Raw genomic sequence first — 21,009 nt, 5'->3', positions numbered from 1 at the left:
AGAACAAGACATGATTCCAGACCCAACCACTGGATGGCGAAATAGATGCACAGCATGTGAATTCAAAAAATGATTCATGTTGCAAAACCTGCTCTAACAAACGGGACAACCTTGTAGCCTAACCCAACTGACCTGCAACAACAGGTTTTAGAATATAGGCCCAGGCAAGAGTTAAGTGCAGCCAAGCATGGCGAAAATTGACTCCATTGTTCACTCAGTACCATTAAAACACCTACCTTCACAAACTCAAAAAAGACAGCAGAATCCTGTTATGGGGACTGGATGGACCTTTAACTAGGTAGAGAGATTAGAAATCTCCCTGAAGGGATACATTTTAGGAACACACTTTGAATGTTTCCCAAATCAACATTAGTATAAAAAATAAAACAAAGCACATCCAGTAGAATTGCATGACTGTGTTTAGCACGGTGAGCTAGACTAACAAAAGTTAAGGTGGAACACTACAATTTTCTCAAGCCATTAAGATGGGTTTCATCCCAAAATCCAACTTCCATATTATGGAGTCCATTTGCTCATATGGTTCAACCAAGATCATTATCAACACAGGGCCAGACATAAACTGAATGGTTAAACATCTGACTTGTCAGTCAGTAAGTTACCAAGCTTTCAGCCAGATTCATGAAGCCGAAATCGGCTCGCAAAGGGCCAGATTCTAAGAATCTGGCCCTTTGCGAGCGCTATTTTTGCATTTGGGATTCATCATCCCAAATGCAAACATCGCAATTCAAAAAATCGCTAAATTGCGAATAATTACATTTAAGGAATCTCTATTTGAGATTCCTTAAATGCAATTCATGAACAATTTTAAAATTGTGAATTCGCAATCTGGGGCCGCTATTTACCGCGAAGTCTAACTACGTGGTAAATTGCGAAAACTTAGAAAAATGCACTTTAGTGCATTTTTCTAAGTTTATGTTACACACACACATGTCCTCTGGACATGTGTGTGCGCAACACCAGTGTACATTACCATTTCAGGGGTGCTACAGGATGTCCTTTGGACACCCTGGCACCCTTGAAATCGCTTCCTTATTTGCGATTCGCTATTTGCTAATAAGCTGTAGAAATCGCAAAAAATATTGCGATTTCTACATGCATCCCGTTTTGTGAGTCTTTAATAGCGATTTCTTAAAAATCGCTATTAAGGACTTGCAAAACAGGACTTTGTTGAATCTGGGGGTTAATTCGGCCAATCATGGCCATAAAAGTACACATGATAAAAACGTTTCATAAATATAGCAGCATTAGAGACATAAAAACTCATCAGAGGTACGGAGATACAGTTAGTTTCATGAAGCACACTGTATAGAAGACATGGCAATAAAAAGATATCTAAATTAGATTAACGATAAAAAAAATGAAAAAGTTAAAAACAGAGTCAAATCCTAAAATACTGGTATGAAAGGATAGAAATGTTACATTGAGCCATACTTGTTTCTAACCGCCAGTGAAAGGCGGACACAATTTCCCACTGCCATACAAATGTTCTCATTCTTCAGCCTTTGCAGTCTCTCACGAGCCTCCTTATAAGAGTTCGTAATAAAGTAGCGAAAAATAGGGCGCAAAAATATCTTCCTAGCATGAGCATAGAGAGCTCAAAATACAATAAAGTGCAATGTGCTTTGAGTGGCAGTGTTATTGCATGGGCATCTAGACAGTGGTTCTCCCCAGACTATGGGGCACATGCATCATCCCGGCCTTTTGCGAATTCCAAATTGCGAAAAATAGGGAATCGCAATTTGGAATTCGCAAAATGGGATGCATGTATATTTTCCTAAAATATTTGTGATTCGGTAAAAATCGCAATTTTTACCGAATCGCAAATATTATGCGATTTCCAAAGTGCAAAATCGTTATTCCCATTGATTCCTATGGGCCAAAAGGCCCATAGGGATCAATGGGAAAGCTTTAACAAATTGCGATTTTCTTTTTCAGAATCGCAATTTGTTCATGCATTACATGGGTGCAGGGGGGGGTCCAAAGGACCCCCCCCTGCACCCCTGTAATGCATTTTTAAGTGCATGTTTCACACACACATGTCCTAAGGACATGTGTGTTTGTAACATTACACTTTAAAAAATGCATTTTTGTGCATATTTAAACATTTTCGCAAATTACCACGAGGTTCAACCTTGTGGTAATTTGCACTCCCTATTTTGAAATTCGCAAATTTCAAAACAATGATGCACTGCTTTTAAGGAATCGCAAAATTGCGATTCCTTAAAAGCAATCACATTTTTGGAAATCGCTAAAATAGCGATTTTCACAAAAATGCATGATGCATCCCAAAAACTTATTTAGGAAGTGCAAACGGCCGAATTTACCGATTCACACCGTTTGCACTTCCTAAATAGGTTGATGCATGTGACCCTATGTTCCGAGGAAAAGCAACAATCAGGGGCAATAAGCTATCACTGTTTTGTTAAATAAAACCTGAGGTTCGCATTCGGAAACCGGGAGAGGTAAGGTGCACACCCACATGTCAAGTTGATTGGATTGTAAGAGCAGCTTAAAGCAGATTATTAAGGGCCGCCTGTTAGGCTCCGCCTTGCCTGTACCGATAAGCCTTCTTTGCCTGGCATATAGCCCTGGAGTGAATACTTGCAGGATTTTCGGCGTAATCCTGCAGACCCTATTCTCTCAGAATTCTTTTTTATATATATTTGAGCCAAGGTATGGTAAGAACATTGTCCAAAGAAATTCAATCCTCCAGAACGTCCTTTTAGAGTTGGGCATAAGGGTTCCTCCAAATCCTCAGCCATAAGACTAGTGGTGCCAGCTTTACCATGTCTCCTGTGGGTGTTAGGCCCAGCTTTGAAAGGCACATAAGAACAGAGCATGTTTGGGGAGCGACCAGCAGCCTGCGAACAAACTTATTTTCTATCTGCTGAATTGGCCCAGGGCCTCTATAGCCACAGACCCCTGCACCATATGTCACCAATGCGGGACACTTGCTCCGATAAATCTCCATTAGTTTTTTTTACCTGTTTGTCGCCCAGCCTTCTCGCAAATGAGAACATCGCCTCCACAGCTCTTTGAGAAAGAGCAGCCCTGGATTGACCTAGGCTCAGCCAGGTTAGGCTTTGATCAAAAGAGAGACGCGGATAATTAAAACACTTCAGTCTATGGATTTCTGTCCCCCCCCCAAAAGAAAGTCCTAGTTTTCATAGTTCTAGGGCTTACGCTCAGTATAAAAGGTTTTTGTAAATTTGTTTTAAGATCGATATCCCCATAATATTAGTCTAAAAGAAGCTGGTGACCCTTTCGTGATTCTCGCCATTAACATGGCGTCGTCTGCATACAACAGCATGGGCAGGCCTCTTGTCTCAGTTCTAGGGAGACCCTTCCCTATCCTTCTCAGGTGTAATTCTAAATCATTGATATAGATGAGGAATTGACTTGTCCAACCTGCTTGTGGAACTTCACAGGTGGCTTACATGTTATGTTCAGGGACAGGTTGCCCGAGCCAAAGAAAAAGGAAGAACGAACTGCAAGAAAATCATAAAAAAATCAAGGTACTTCAGAATTGCTGAGCATGAGGAAACCAGACTAGTCTTCAGAGCAGGGCCGGACAATATAGCTCAACAGCTAAAATAATGCGGGTATTCCCACCAATGCATTTTCATGCAAAGGCAGTGGTGCATGGTGCACAAAGGTTTGTGTCAAGAAACTTGAGAATCAGTTTAAAGTCGAGACATTCATATGGTACTTACTGACTGGGCATAGGGGTACCTACTTAAATTAATTCCATTATTCATGTCAACATTGTGAACAGGTTCTCTTTCAAAATGTGTAAAACGTCTATTTGAAATGCTTCTACTTTTACTAGTTTGACTGTCTCGTCTTACAAGAAAGTATCAAATAAACACGTCATTTTGAACACATTTCGTAAACTGTGTAATCTTACTTGTGTTCCGCGCATACACCAGGACACGTCTGACACTCCTCGCAGGTGGCTCCTTGGAATTTTGGATCTGTGCATTTACACCGTCCACATTCACAGATACCACGGCCATTACAAATGTGGCCATTTGTTGCAATACAACTAGCTGTATCTAGTGCACAGTTACAGGCACTGCCAGCGAAGTCAGGGAAGCACCTACATACTCCACATTCGCAAATTCCATTTCCTAGGAGACAAAATAATCTATGTTTTACGACAAAGTAGTACAAAAACAATTCAATTGGTTTGAAAATTTTACAAAACTGACAATTTGCACAATGTACAGAATGCTTAACGTAGTGACAGTTTAACTTTTTAAATACTAAAAACATGCACGAAGTGGTGGTTTATCCCAACAATCTACACAATCAGCCTGACTTCTAAATTTAACCACCCCCTTTTCCAATAATCACGCTATGCATTATATTTGGCCTAATTTGAGACACTGAAAGTCCCATGTGGGTATTTGAGAATATGAAGAATTATAAAGGGAATTTCTATTTCTCTCTGAATGTTTTTCTACATCTCCGGCATACTTTTAATGCTCACCTCCACAAATCATGCCGTTCGATCTATCACAGTTAAAGTTGTCACATTCACAGAACATTCCAGAGTAAATTTCCTTCGGATTCTCCCTTTGTATGCATTCACATTTTCCACAAATACACTCTCCATTATTACTGCAAATTTCCGAAGCTTTGTCTTTTCTACAGAAAGCATCCATATTGTCACCATCCACTTCGGCGGTCGTGCATTCACAGTCTCTACCAACACGTCCTTCGTTGCATCTAGAAATAAAGAATATGATCAGGTATTGTAAGATAACATTCTCTCTGTCTACTCCATGGATGCCTGCACAGAAGTTAAAGATCAGCACAACCAAATCTCACGCAATAGAAATAGTAAAAGAAGGTGAGTTCAAACACTCACTGAGCAAAGGCTAGAGGCTATGGCTAGGCAGAAATCAAAAGCAACAGTCTCCAAAGGAATACCACACAAGCACACCAATGTGAGCAAGTAAACACAGAAAAGCAAGACATTTTCAACTGCATGAAGTAATAACATTCTTGAATGATGAGATTAAAGACGTGACAGGGAAGCAGTGTGAATACCTAATAGGTCTACAATAGAAACACAGCAAATTAAATGGATGTAATAATACAATTTACATATGTATGGAACCTCCGCTGTATTTAAACCCATTATAGACAAGGGCTGCGAGCCAGATAAATTACAAAATTGCTCTGCTGCAAGCAGGTGCAAACTTCAATGGGTTTGAGAGATGCATCAGTGAAAGACAGATTGGTGGCTTCAAACCGCCTCTCAGATTTCACTTCAGGCAGACCAAAGCTGCCTCAACAGTTTCAATGCTGCCTTAAAAAGAGAGCATAAATGTGAGTTCCTGGATGGTGCTCTGCTGATGCGCCTCCTGTGAGCTTCTATGCCAATGCGCCACTGTAGCGAATTAACAGACCACCTAACCCCTCCCTCCACCCCGACACCCATTTGTAGCTTGGGTGCAAAATGTGCACTCTCTTAATAGTATTGGAAAATAGCCAATATAAAAAAAGAACCAACACTTGGCCCATAGGGTTATTCAATACTGCAAAAGCGTGGCTATGGTCTGCGTAAAACATTACAATTTAAATTATTTTCAAGTTCATTAAAAATAATATCTGTGTACCTGCACGCTCCACATTCAAAGATTCCATTTCCATTAGAACAGACTGGACTAGTTGGAATCCATGTTTTTTGGCAGTCACATTCACATATGAACTGAAGAGCAACCTCCACTTCCTCAGTGAATCCCAGCAGCTTGATCCTAATAGTTTCATCTTGTCGTTTCTTTGGGCACTTGTGAGCAGTGATACTAATTTCAAATTGCACCTAGAAGAAACAAAAGCATTTATTGTGCTTTAAAGCATATTATGTTACTTGTATGGCTTTTATTTACTCTAAAAAAATCAACTGAATTCACACATCTCAAAGCATTCCCAATTCTGTTACAGGACTCAAATACCCCTACTCCACTCTCTTCCTTCCCTTTATTAAAGGCTGATTCAGATGGCACCTAAAAATGTCCTTGCTAGAATATGAAGAAATAGCATCAATTAAACTTACAACACAATCAGAATTAGTGTGATCTTCATCCTCAGCATTGCCAGGAAGTGGCAGCCGGGAAAGGCAATCAGCACGTATATTTGTACCCCCCTGAATGTATTTCACTGTCAGATTGTATTCCTGTAACTTGGAAAGTAATCTCACTAGGCGGGCAGATGCTCTACCCAAACCATTGCCAGATAACAAAGATACAAGCGGCTTGTGATCAGTGTACACTTCACAAGGGATACCCCAAATATACGTTTTAAACTTTTGAATGGCCCACACAATTGCCAGTGCCTCTCGCTCAATCGTGCTATAGCTACATTCAGCTGAGGTCAGAGCACGAGAAGCGAAAGCAATAGTATTTTCCTTATGATCCACCCATTGCCCAAAGACTGCTCCCAAGCCCTTTTGGCTAGCATCTACAGAAATAAAAGGTTTAGCTCTGGGCACAAAAGGTTGTAAAGCAGGAGCATTGATAACTAAGAGTTTAACTTTCTCAAAGATATCTTGAAGAACAGAAGACCAGTCAAACTTACAACCTTTCTTCAATAGGCTCCTGAGTGGCTGAATAGTTTGAGCATATCCAGGTACAAACCTAGCGTAGTATTCGCACAGGCCAAGAAAAGACCTCAAGGTATCTTTGTCTGAGGGAGGAGGCGCTTTGCGAATAGCTTCAACGGTACAAAATTTAGGTTTGATACCATCTTTAGATATTATGTGTCCCAAATATTCAACTTCACGAACAAGTAATTTACATTTGTTGGCTTTTACAGTCATACCTTTCTCACGTAGGATAGAAAGTACCTGCCTCAAAATAACCAAATGTTCTTCAGTTTCCGTATGTATCAATATATCATCTTGAAATGCCTGCACTTGACTTAGATTACCAAAAAGACTGTCCATCAATTTCTGGAATACACTTGCGGCCGAAGCTAGGCCAAAAGGCAATCTTAGATATTTGAAAGCCCCAAATGGTGTCACGAAGGCTGTGAGAGGTTGAGATTAGGTATGGGCGGAAAATCCGTTTCGCTCGCGGATTTTGCGGATTTTCGGGAAATTCGCAATCCGCGAGATTCGCGAATCTCCCGCAAAATCCGCAAATCCGCGAGCAGCGGATTTTGCTCGCACTGCTCGCGTGAGTTCGCGGCTTCCCAGTACAACTTCGCGCCCCGCGAATAAGTGCTAAATTGCAGAAATACGATCTTAGCAAAACTGAAACTACTTACCAGGTTCAAAAGTTCAGGCTCATCATTAGTAGCCATTTCCTGTAGTGCTTCCTGAGGGGCCCCTCCAGAGTTCAGTTGCCAGTTGCAACTATTATGTGACCCTGCTCTGAACCTCAGAATAGTTACACATATGCCACAAAGGTCCTGAATTACAGCTAAGGGAGACAAGCAGGAGCCAGGCTGGAAGTTAAAATCCATTAATCAGCCCCTAATTCATTATTGTCAGTTGGGGCAGGGCAGGTGTTGTAACTAATTTTGCAACAATGAAAGCACTTAGCAAGTGCAAAAGATCACTAATCAGGGCGCACTAAGGAAGCAGGTGCCAGCTAAAAAAATATTCTGTGACACATTAATCAGCCCCAAATTAATTCAGGTCACTTGAGGCAGGGAAGGTGTGCTTTGCTTTGCCGAAAATAATGTACACTGGACAACCAGAGGGTGTGGTGATGAAACAGAGGGTGGCATGGGTGGGCCAGAGGGTGGCATGAGTAGTCAGAGAGTGGCAGTGGTGACAGAGAGTGGCAGTGATGAAGAAGAGTGTCCCAAACAGGCTGGACACGTAGAAACAACAAGTTCGCGAAACTTGCGACCCGACAGGTAAGTTCGCAATTTGCGAAAGTGTACAAAACCCTCGCGAACTGGCAGAAACCCGCGCAAACACACAAAAAAAAAATAATCCGCAAATTCGCGAGAATTCGCGGATTTTGCGGATTGCGAGTTCGCAAATCCGCAGAATTCGCGAACGCGAGATTCGCAAAATTCGCCCATGCTTAGTTGAGATTCAAGTGATAATTGGATTTGATGATATGCCGAATGCCGATCTATGGTTGAGAAAAATTTAGATTTGCCAATGTTGGCCAACATTTCGTGTATGTGTGGTAAAGTGTGGCAGTCAACCAATATATTTTGATTTAGAGACATTAAGTCTACACATAGCCTTAGGTCCCCATTGGATTTCTTTCACAAAACTACTGGAGAAACCCATTCTGAAGCATTGATAGGTGCAATGATGCCATCAGCTTGCAAATTAGAGAGAAGGCTTTTAAGGTCTTCTCTAACACTAATAGGAATAGGCCGGACTTTATGAACCACTGGGTTAGCATTATCTTTCAACATTATAGTATGTTCAAAACCCTTTACCTTACCAATCGTACTCTTGAAGACTTCAGGAAAATCCGCTGTAAGATTATCAACAATAGCATTCTCATTAGTTATAGCCAAAACATTTTGTGGTAATTCACCAAGAATTGTAGGAGGATCTTGTCCAGGATGTAGGATAATTCCTAATAGACCCAGATCTTTCCATCCAACTATATTTCTTCCTTTAATCGCTACATAAATCTTAGTTTTGATTGATCTCCCTAAGCAAGTAAGTATGTCCCAAAAATATCCAATTAAGTTAATGTCTTGTTCCCCAAATGCTTTTGGATTTATGTCAGGGGCAAGAAGTGGGAATTTATCAGGCTATAGTTGGTAAAATGTATCATCAGCAAGGATAGTGACAGGTGCACCTGAATCGGCCATGGTATAAATGACCTTATTATCAACAACAATATCAACAAATGGACCCTTAATAGGTTTGTCAGAAGACTCAGGAACATCTATAGCAACAACCATGTTTGCAAATTGTGAAGAACAGTCTGAACTTTCAGATGTATCAACTGAGATGGTATTGATATGGGGTTTATAGTTCTTAGAATTAGAGGCCAAAGTTCTCTTGTTACAAACGCTGTAAAAATGTCCAAACTTCTGACAGTTGGTGCACTTTTTCCCTTGCGCTGGACATGAGGGACTGTTACCAATATGATTATTTGAACCACACCGAAAACATATTAACTGAGGCTTAGTATTATTCTGGTTCCTGAAAACTCTTCTATTAGGACCTTTAGGAGTAATAGCACAGACAGAACTTTCCTCAGAGATTAAATTCATGGAATGAGTTAAGTCATGGTGAGAAGAAGTTCCAGATTGTTGATTGGTAGATAAAACTCTGGACGTGACAATTGACCTTTCAATGCTTTTAGCTATGTCGATGGTCTCTGATAAAGTAGGATTTATGGAAGTAAGTAACCGTTCTTGAACTTTTTTGGAGTAACAATGAAATATGAATTGGTCTCTGATATAAATATCAACACCATTACCAAAGTCACATTTCTCAGCAAGAACTCTCAAATTGGCGATATAGTCTTCGACAGACTCTTCCGATGACTGCTTGCACATAGCAAAGTTGAACCTTTCTAAAATAACACTAGTAGCATCTGCATATTGTTTCCCTAGTCGTAGTTTTGCTTCAAGATATACATTCCACTATGCATCTTCTGACACTGGTGGAGGATAGTGAGGAAGGTTTTGAAAGACTCTACGACCAGCAGTGCCAAAATGATTTACTAATAGTGCTAATTTCCTAAGGTTAGTATAATCATCAGCATCAATAGCAGTCAAATAATTTTCGAAGTCTTTTATCCATTCAGACCACTTTAAATCTGGTTTGCCAGGTTTTTGTAAGAATGGTGAAGGTTGTATGACACCTTGTATTGAAGCCATGACTGAAACAAGTGAATAATACAAAATAGTAGAGTAAAAATGAATAAATAAATAATTGAAGTGAAACAAAACTTACAGGAAGTAGTTCGAATATTGTGAATCTATGAAAAAATAATTTTAAAATATCGCCGATTTCTAAATATCACCGCTGTAGTTTGTGATAAAATAATAAAAGCGCTGAAATTGAATGACAATTGGTATTTCCTGAAGTAATGAAGACTGTAAAGAGATCGTGAAACGATCGCGATGTAAACAACAGGGAAGTAAAATCCAAAATGGCTGCCAGACGTATGACGTAATGACGTCCAATCCCACAATCCTTAGCTGCACTTTGCGATCAGGACGTCACAAGCAGAATGAAGGTTGCGGGTGATGGCTCGAGCAAGGATCGCGTGAGTAGCGATTTAAAAATGAAGTATGGCAGTTGATTGAAGGGGTTAGAAACGAAGGTACATGAGTATGAGAAAAAAAATCTAAAAAAAAAAAATTTGTAACACGCACCTTTAAAAATGAGTCTTTGTAAAGTGGAGACGCTCCTGTCCGTAGGCTCCAAGAAATATCAAGATGCGAAGAACGAAAGAAAAATAGTTCTCTTGAAAGAAAACCCCACTCCTGGTACCAAATTGTAGCGTGGAGGTTAGGGAATTAAATAGATCTACACTGATCCGAGAGAGAAGTTGTTAAGTAATATTTTATTACTTAAATAAAATACATGTAAAGGGAGCCCACGGCAGAGGTCGTTCATGAAGCAAACACCAACAGCCATCTGACGAGGGAGGAACAGAATGTGAAGGGAGTAAGAATGCATAAACACTCTAAATAGAATGAATGGACAAGAAGGAATAAAACTTAAAGGGACAGAGATAATAAAGCAATACAGCATACTACAGTCCTTTAATGTCAAACTGCATTTAAGTGAAGGCTAATATCAAACTGCAGGAGGAAATAACTGGACATCAATAATTTTGTTTGAAATAGTTGTCTATAATTAGAATTTCCAAAGTTGTCTTTTGTGAGGTGTAGTGGTGCGGTTTGTTCATCACACACCAAAGGTTTGAATAGAAACTGCTTGCAAAAAGGTTATGTATCAAAAGAGCAAATTCAATACCGTAAATTACAAGTAGTAAAGTAAGTCACCAGTTTCATTTGCTCAGGGGCCTTTCTTCAAGTGACTACATTTTGTAAGGTATCGGTCACCAACTCTGTATTGCCTCTTCATTGCCCCAAATGTGAACTCTTTCCTAAGAGACTGAGTTTCCTTACTCAGTGGCGGTAAACGCAGATCAAAAGCAGTACAACAACTTTCAGGCTGTATTCATTTTGCTTTACTCAAATCTGCTAATAATAACTTCTCCCTAATGAATATTTAACACTTGTACAAGAAAGTGCTTTATGGGTTATTGTTTACAAGTCAGAAAGTTTCAATTATCTTCAAGAAAAGGTGACCAGAAGCTCCAAAACATAAAGCTACTTGTAGTACATCTGCATTGTGGGTGAATGGAAAATGGTTGGTTCTCTATAAAGTGGCTTACCAACTTACCATAACAAATGCCCAATAACAGTTGTAAGAGTTTGGTACAATTGTTGCATGGGATGAGAATTTTAATTCGACGAGACGAAGTATAGTGGAATTGAGAAAGAGCAACAGAGAATCAGATCTATCCCATATGAAGTAAGAGAGGAGAATTTAAAGATGTCAACATGTATGGCAAGCAGTTTCCATGGTTGATCTGCTTCTGGGACACATTCTCTATTAACTTTTTTCTGCAACAATTCTTTCACCTCTTGTGATAAACAGGTCTTTTCTTCTCTTGTATGGGTGTTTTTCTTCAGTCCTCACCCTGGTGGGGGTTTGGCCGCTTCTATGCAATAGCTGTGTTGGATGATGCTGAGTATCCCCTTGTCTGTAGTGACTTCCCTCCACACCTGGAAGAAGGCTCCTATCCCCCCCAGACCTGCCCAAGTGTTGTGTGTGGTTGGGGGGTTTGGTTTTCTAAGTCACTGGGGCAGCTGTCCCTCTTGATGGCTGTGCCCTGCCTCATACCCTGTGGAAATTGGCAGAAATCGCTGTTAGCATGAGAGGAAGCAATTTTATTTTGGCATCCATTTTAGTGAACACTGTCTTAGCCTTGTGCTCCTTCCGTCTTCACTGTCGCCCCTTCTTTACTATTCTGCCTGAGTCATCAACTATAATTTACTCCTTCAGCACTGAGCCAGAGCATTGTGCATGCTCAGCAAGGCCTGTAGCTGCTAGAATGCACCTCTCTTAGATTACAACTGTCAGAATGTTTTTACTGATGTAAGGAGAATTGTCTCCCTTCCCACTTGGCAGACCAAGAAATATTTGTATGCCCATGTTAGTCAATAACTATTCTTGTATGTGCCAGTACCTCCCCTTGCTCTCATGCTGACAATGCAACTAATGCATATAAAAGACCCCTGTTTTCTGTACTCTTGGTACTGCCTCACACATTGCCCGAGGGTTCTGTATCAATGCAGTCCCACTCATAAGTGATAATAAAATATTTGTTTGATATTGCAGCTTCCGTGCCAATCTCTATTTTGTTAGACCAAGGACTTAAGGACAAAGAAGGGAGAACCCCTGCACTGGTGGGCCTCTGAAAAGGCTCACTCCCACAAATTGGCACCCCTCACGTGGGGCTCATCGGAGACATGGCTGCTCGACGGAGTGGTCTTCACGGAGGTTTGGAATCTCGCTTAGGACATACGCTGCATGAGGAGACCCTTGTCTTTGCAGACCGAAGTGCTTTTCCGTTTTTCCCCAATTTGACCCTCCAGGCGGCGACCAGTCACGACTGAGATCACTTTGGCGTTCGTCTTACAGTGACCATTAGGTAGATTCAGAGCTTGGCAGTTGGAGGCTGGAGATTTTTGCTTGGTAAGGTTGCTTAAGCAGCACTCTTGATTTGGGATTTGCTTGGCCAAGATTCTGGTTTGGTTTAGGTAATATGTGTGTTGCTCATAACACACAAAACTTGAGAGGAGGGCCCGAGGGATCTATTTAAAGACCTCCGAGAAGTAATTCCCCTAAAAATACAGTCTTAACACAACAGACTTCGTGGGTCTAAGCTAGTCTGGTACCACTATGGGAAGAAAGAGGAAAGAAAGAGATGAATGTGCGTCTCGCTAACAAACCCCAAAAGGGGAGCAATCCCTTTTAGGACGAATGCCCTCACTCACCATAGGTGACATGCTTCATCATATGGGCTTCTCCTCCCAGTGGGAAAACCTAGTCCCACTGAGGGCTACAACTACCTCACTGTGAGGTAAGAGCTCAGGGATGTTTTGATGGTTATCAGTAGCTGTTCTGGATGCTAAAATCCCATATGTGAGCAATAAGGTGATGTGAGGGTGCAGCGCAATAAGTAAGTGAAAGGGAGTTGCCTAGTGTGGATGGAAAGATTCTTAATTAGCTCGTCTGAACTGACAGGATAAAAAGCAGTGCAAAGCAGTGTAAAAATTAAACTGCTAAGGTGTATGGAAAGGGGAGATCTCTCGGTCACCCCGAACATATGGCTGGGTGCCCCGATCGCCCGGGAACCTTTTGCGGGCAGGCGGCGTGTCCCCAGCCGGTATGCCCAGAGTGGCGTGGCTGGAGCACGCCCCCGCCGCCTAAGAGGGTTGTCCTAAACACCCACCCGGAAGTCCGTGCACCTCTGGGCGGGATGGGGATGCAGCTCCGCCTTCCCGCTGCAAGATAAAAGGCGCGGGAATCGAGGCAGGCATCCTCTTGTTCCTGTGCTCTGAAGGCTGCACCACTCGTCGCTCGTGAGCCCTCAAGGGAACAAGCTGCAGTTTTTTGAACGTATAATCGTTGTTTTTCTGTTTCAGTGGTCGAGGCATAGCAGGTCCGAGTCACTACTGGAAAACAGGCGGAGATAAAGCAGATCGCAGATATGCCTGGTAAGAAGAGTGGAAAGAGCTCCGAGATGGAACGAATGCTGCGCACACTGGTGAACCAAGTGTCGGCGATGGACAGGAAATTCGGTAAAGTAGACCAACTGGGTCGCAGCTTAGCGGCGCTCCGGAAACAAGTGGAGGCACAAGCGGGGCCCCTAGGGCGACCTAAGAGGATCGTGGGGCCTGCTTTGCCAAACATTACCCCAGGGGGGGATAAGGGATAAAAGAAGAAGGGGAAAGTGGGTCCTAGCGAGGCCCCAGTCCCGATGGAGGCCCGCTGGTCCCAGTAGCACCAGCGCCTAGCCCGGTACCCACACCGGATGGGGGATTGCCAATCCCGGTAGTTATCACACCGCTGGGTAATGATCAAATAATCAAATACCCCCCGAACTAGCGATTCATTTGGCGGCTGTGTTACCCTGGTTGAAGAAGGGAGCGGGGGGATCCGCGGCTGTGGAAGACCCAGCCAAAGAGGCTAGGCAGATTATCGACCAGCTCAGGCAGACAAGGGGCGCTGGGGTTGCGAACGTGCCTTCTACTTCTCCGCAGGTGGCGAACCTGGCCTGGAGATATTTTAAGGTTAGCCTGGATACCTGTCTTCATCAAGTGTAATGAAAGTTGAATTTTGTACATGATAAGTGAAACGTTTTTATTTAAAGTTTTTACATTTTTTTTCATATTTTAATAAATACGGCCGGGGAGTCGCGAGGCCCCCCTGCCTTCCAAAAAGTTCAAACTGTGTCTGTCTCCTACCATTGGGATTAGTGGTGGAAGGGGTGGCGGGCATCCCGGACCATACAGATAGGGCGACAAGTTTCAACCTTTAGTATCTACAAAAGTATATAGGCTTTCATCAGGACTGAAGGGTAAACAAAGCTGCTGCTAGAAGTGAGTGAATAACTACAAAATAAACAGAGATACTAAACCAGTAATCCTGTTTGAAGTTCGGTATTACTGGAATGTGTCTAATTTTGTAGGACAAGCAAGCCCGCCTCAACCTGGTTACAACTCAGGGAAGGGAGCCCCGCTCTCTCTGTCGGTAATCCGGTTACAACTTCAGCTTCACGACGGAGTAACGACGGAGAGAGCGGGGCTCCCTTCCATGAGTTGTAAGCAGGTTGAGGCGGGCTTGCTTGATGAGCGACTACTTGTCTCAGTTGACTGACAGCTAGCTTTCTATTCATCAACAGGTTCAAGAAGCTCCTCCTGACAGGTCGCAAGGTGATGGTCATGATCTACGGCCCAGTGATTATGTGATGATCAAGGTGTTCCAGCAGTCGAGCAGCCTGGAACCCAGATGGCGGGGACCTGAGCAGGTGCTCCTGGCCACCAGAACTGCAGTCCGAGTGACCAATTGGAAGAACTGGATCCACTCCACCCAGCTGGATGTAATCCATTTGCAGAACCTCAAAAGGTGCTGTTGGTGTGGCAAACCCTTCTATTGGAGTTCGTTTTCCCTTTCCAGGATTATACTGAAGACAAATCAAACAAGACTGAACTATCTTATTAGGTGGCCCAGCAATATCTGGATGATCCCAAACTTGCATAAGTAGCTTTGCTATTGAGGATGCTCCAACATGTGCCGGGCCGTGTGCCATGTGAATCATGGGATGTAAATAGACTGTGGGTAATCTCCACTCATGTCTTTATTCCTCCAGCAGCCCTCATCATCCAATGTTCCCTCCTTAGACCATCGGTCTAATTCCTCAGCAGAGGCAGATCGCAACATGTCCAGCACCTCCTGCCTGACATCATGCCAATGTTCAGCCTGTGACTTAACCACGTACATCGATGTATTGCTTCGCTGCATTGCAGTCTCACTGGCTGCGTGATCCGCGAAGGAATTGCCCTGTCCTATTTTATCAGTCACCTTCTTATGTGCACTACACTTAACAATCGCTACTTTCTTAGGATATGTCAGGGCAGTAAGGAGATTATGTACTAATTTCCCATGCACTATTTGTGTCCCATGTGATGTAAGGAAGCCTCTTTTCTTCCAGAGTAGCCCAAAATCATGAGCCACTCCAAAAGCATATTGGCTATCAGTGTAGATATTAACAGACAAATCAGTACTAAGTTCACATGCTCTTGTTAGTGCTATCAACTAAGCTGCCTGAGCTGACTTCTGTGGGATGCAGGCTGTCTCAACTACTGTCTGAAGTGTTGTAATTGCATACACAGCTGATGTTGTGCCATTGGGCAATTTCAGGCAAGACCCATCACCCCACATTTCCCCATCAACACTAGAAAGGGGTGTATCTTGTAGGTCAACACGACCCTTTGTTTGTTCCTCAGTAAGGGATATACAGTCATGGGACTCTTGCGACTGAAACTGAGTAGCTGGGAATGGCAACAGAGTAGCCGGATTATGGGTCGAACATCTTTTCAAGGTGATATGAGGAGCCAAAAGTGCCAATTCATATCCTGTCAATCGAGCACTAGTTAAATGCTGCGTTTTTGTTCAACAGGGCGTCAACTGCATGGGGTACTAACACGAGCAATCTAAGTGACAAGACTATCCCCTCACTCTGACGTATGGACACAGCTGCCGCTGCCACAGAACAATAACAACATGGAAACACACCAGCGTCCGGATCGAGGACAGCCGAGAAATATGCACAAGGACGCTGCTTATCACAGTGTGTTTTTATTAAAACTGAGAGAGCGCAACCCTCCCTCTTGTGTACATAGAGTGTAAAAGCCTTAGTGTAGTCTAGAGTACCTAATACTGGTGCAGAACATAGAGCTTGACACAACTGTTAAAAAGCATTCGGGCATTCAGTAGTCCATGGGAGAGGCATCGGAGGCTCACTCCCACAACCCGCCCGTGAAAGGGCAGCCTCTGTGGCGCTTGGTACTGCCACTGTTGTGTCGGTGTCTGTACTTGGCTTGTACTTTGAAAGCTCTGGTGTGTAATAGCACTTTGAAAGCTCCCTCCTCCCACTGGTCTTCTAGCAAGTATATTTCCTTGTCTGTTGCCTCCTGAATTGCAGAGCTCTCATTGATTTTGCCTTTGTATTATCTTTCTTCAGGTGCTGCAGGGAATCGTCTCCGGCGCTCCGAAAAAGGTGCTACTTGTTGAAAAGGGCATTAATGATATTGGCTTGCACTTCATTTTTGAAGCCCAACACCCGCAGCCAAGCATGCCTTCTAAGGGTTGTTCCTGCCATCATTTGTCTGCTCCCCGTGTCTGCGGTGTCTAGTGCCGCTTTTAAATAGGCGTTGACAATATTCTTCCCTTCTTCTGCAAGGGATGCTGCCTTCCTTTGAGATTATATATATATATACACACACATATATACATATATATATATATATATATATATATATATATATATATATATATATATATATATATACACACACACACACACACATATATATATATATATATATATATATATATATATATATATATATATATATATATATATATATATATATACATATATATATATATATATATATACATATATATATATTTAGTTTTATATAACTCAAACTAGACCCGAGATATCGGGTATCAGAGCGCTTTACATGAGCACCAGTTTCGTTACATGAGGACATATTCATTTCTGATAGGCATGGGGAGATTAAGGGCCAGATGTAGGTAGACATTTACCGACCGGTAACGGCCGATTCGGCCGTTACCGACCGGTAAATGGCTATTCCAGATGTAGGTGGCCTCATTTACCGATTCGGTAAATTTACAGAATCAGTAAATTCGGTAATTTTGAAATGTAGGTTGGACTCTTTGGAGTCCCACAGGCCTTGCAGAATAGGTATTTTACCACCCAATCCAATTGGGTGGTAAAATACCGATTCCAGGTGTGCATGCACATGTGTGCATGCACACCTATGGCATGTGACAGACGGACATGCCCTTAGGGCATGTCTGTGTGCCACATGTCACACATGACTTAAATCGGGGTGCTAGAGGGTGTCAAAGTGACACCCCCTGCACCCTTGCAAAATTCGGTATTTACCGAATCGGTAAATACCGATTCGGTAATGCCCATTGATTCCTATGGGCTTCAATGCCCATAGGAATCAATGGGCATTACCGAATCGGTATTTACCGATTCGGTAAATACCGATTCCTACAGAATCGGTAATTCAATTACCGATTTTCTCTACATCTCCCCCTTCTATTTTACCGATTCATAAATACCGAATCTGTAAAATTCGGTATTTATGAATCGGTAAAATATACTTACCTACATCTGGCCCTAAGTGATTTGCCCAGAATGCTGGGATGTTCAGCGTCATTGTCGAGACTCGAACCCTGTTTCCATGCTTCGAGTTCGACCGCTCTAGCCTAAGGCTACATCCTCTCCCCGGTATGCTCCGCTATGTGTTTCATTAGCTCTGCCATCTCTTCCCAGTTTTGGCAAGCATATCTGTTGAGCAGGGCATTTGAGTTAGCAATGCACCATTCGGTCATTGCTCCCCTTTCAAACTTGCTCCCCACCATATCCATTCTCTAACTCTCCTCATCCGGAGGCAGTCTGTAGGCAGCTGGAATGTTTGCCCTTTTCTTGGAGGATGCTGGAATAATAGAATCTGCTAGCTCATTACCTCAAAAGAATTCAGGGTTCTTTGCGGAGTATTTGTACTTCTTTCCATCCCTGCGTGTCACTGAGCTGCAGGTTGCATGTTCCTTGAAGACCTCTCTCCCCTAGTCCACTATGCTTGGGGGCATGGGCAAATATTGACTACTATTCTGTGCGGGTAGTATTGTCTCTAGTAAAAAACATGTTTGAGATGTCATCTCTTCATATCGTCCAGAGGGGAAAGCGTGTCTATACCCTCCTCTGGGGAATCAGCATCGAGGTCATGCCATTATGTCTCAAGCAGCCGCAGCTCATGCAGGTAAAGGCGGTTGGGCCCGGTTGGGAGGGGGAGGGGGGGTTCGATGGACAATGACGAGGGATAAATAAATAATTATTTTTCCCTTGCCATCATCCATTGAAATTTTACCCACCCCACTGCTCCTACCTGTACAGGACACGGCTGGTCTCAAGGCATTACGATACTTCAGTATCTTCAAACAGGCCCTGGGACTCTGGGTCTTCTGCCTCATTGGAGATCTCCAGATCCTCTTCTTCCTGAAGCTCTGGTGTCATTGGAGGCTCCAGTTCCCCAAAGGTTTTGTCCTTGTGTGTGCTCGATGGAAACTCTTTTTTCTGTTTGATCTCATGCTCTTTGGCATTGACAGTGGGTGTCAATTTCATTTTTGACGTTGAGAACTTGGGTGTCGGTGTTTCAGTGGTCCCTTTCATAGCATTTTCCCACTTCAGTCGTCCTTTAAAGCTGGCATCTTTTCAGGGGTGCCCCCCCTGTTGTATCCTTGTCGTGAGACCCCAGAGGCTCTTTCGACTTCAGCTTGCCTCTATCACCGAGAAAGTTGGCGCCGACACAGCTTTTACGACCCTAGAGTCCCTTGTTTGAGACTGTCTCTGCACTCTGGTTCTTTAACGTTACATGTGACAGCTTCTCTTCAGGTTTTCGGTGTTCTTGCTCAATGTTGATGACCTCTTTTTCGTCGTCTGAGCCCTTTCCCGCAGTTCCTTTGGCGATGTTGTCCCCCTCTTTGCTTGAAAAACCTAGGCCTCTAAACAATAAAGTTTCTATCTGCCACTGCATGGCGTAGTGTACTTGCCTTTGTTTCTCCCTTTAGTTTCAATTCCACGAAGGCCTCATAATTGTTGGAGCTGTGGTCATTTGGTAGGCAAAGGTTGCACACCTGACGATTTTCCTTCTGTGGCACACTTGTGGCAACACTCCAAGCAGAAGTGAAAGACATGTTCTACATAACCCTCTGAGCAGGAGAGCCCCTGCCCGGTCATTCTCCAGTCTTCCTATGACATGTAGCCTCACACTTCCCTTACTTGTCTGCAGGGTGGGAAAATCAGTCTGGATTTTCCACAAATCGGATCATGGTATCAACGGTTTCTCTCTGGAACTTTGACGGAGTCTTCGACTAACCTTTGGTATAACACTGAAAAGCCTTCAGCAATGCTTCCAGACCCAATGGCGGAAAAAAGAATCTGAAGATGTGACCATGCAGAGAAGCTTCAGAGGAGGGGTGTCAGGAGAGGTTGGACTAAACACCAAATGGTGAGGACAGTTGATGTCCAGCAACAAGAATAAAAAAAATAACAAGCGAGGAAGGTGAAGGACTAATATACAAGAGGAGAGTTCTGGCACCAACCACTAAATGGTGGCATAATGCACAGCATCCGAATACAGAAAAAATTCACGGTGCAAAACTAATGTTAAGAAAACAAAAACGACAACGTTCAATCCTTTTGTGAACAAATAAAGGGATAAACAGTACTGATTTCATCTACCTTTTCCAAATCCAACCTAGTTGATGTATCAAATGAGTTCTGGATTCCTGCAGTATGCAACTAAAATTCACTGTTACGGATTTTCAGCATTGAGGATTAAAAGGTGCTTGGGTTGTACTGTGCAATAGAAACGGGGTATGAGAACACTCCATGAACATTTGATATTTTTGAGAAATACTGGAGGGTGTTTTTTTGTGAAAAGGTCAGATAGCAGAACATTCCAAATCATTGCTGCATTTCTGAGAAGGATGGTCTTTGTTGAATCTAGAATGTAGGGGTTTCCATTCTCATCACTTTTATGATCCCTACTCTTCCAGTTTTCTGAGAAGCTAAGCATGAAGCAAAAAGCCGTATTCGGAGAGTATGCATAAAGTGTATGGTGAGCATTCAAGCTGAACTTCATTCTAGTTTTACAGGAACCAGTAAAGGATTCTGTATACAGATGTGATTTGGGCAGCGGCGTGCACAATCGCTTTTAGCAGAGCTAAAGTAAATTATGGCATAGTCACCTAAAACTGCACCTACGGCATTGAACTGATAAGAAAATATTTTATATAAATATGACCAGCTTATAGAGGATACCTTGAGGATGTATCATATATTCCCTTAACACCCCTATTAGAAGCATATATTTGGGACATTCTGTAAAAAAAGATTTCAATCATGTGATATGGCTCAAGGGGTGCTATAAAAAGACCATGGAACACAGGTGGTATGACGGAGTCCCGTGAGAGTGTAAAAGCAATTAAGAAGTGTGCAATTTGAGAACCCATGAAGGTGTTTCACACCAGAAAAAAATCAAAAATACTACCCTTTTTAGTTGTTTCTGTGAGAAATATGTATTGGTAATGCTAAGGGGAGCAGCTGCCTTTAAACGTGAACTGGATAAAACAAG

The 21,009-nt window shown here is 42.6% G+C and overlaps 1 protein-coding gene across 4 annotated transcripts in view; it reads right to left on the bottom strand.

Annotated features, from left to right (window-relative positions):
- LOC147688704 (integrin beta-1-like) overlaps window positions 1-21,009 on the bottom strand; it is a 337,537-nt gene that overhangs the window by 114,037 nt on the left and 202,491 nt on the right. For all 4 annotated transcript variants that reach the window (XM_086941546.1, XM_086941547.1, XM_086941545.1 and 1 more), the window contains exons 11-13: window positions 5,649-5,851; window positions 4,514-4,752; window positions 3,929-4,151 (exon numbers count right to left, since the gene is read on the bottom strand). In XM_086941546.1, coding sequence (XP_086797672.1) covers window positions 3,929-4,151; window positions 4,514-4,752; window positions 5,649-5,851 — 665 coding nt within the window. The remainder of the gene's footprint in view (window positions 1-3,928; window positions 4,152-4,513; window positions 4,753-5,648; window positions 5,852-21,009) is intronic.

Source organism: Lissotriton vulgaris, chromosome 10, assembly GCF_964263255.1.
Source record: "Lissotriton vulgaris chromosome 10, aLisVul1.2, whole genome shotgun sequence".
Taxonomy (NCBI): Eukaryota; Metazoa; Chordata; class Amphibia; order Caudata; family Salamandridae; genus Lissotriton; species Lissotriton vulgaris.
Note: the sequence above shows the minus strand (reverse complement) of the source record. Positions and strands in the feature narration are given on the sequence as shown.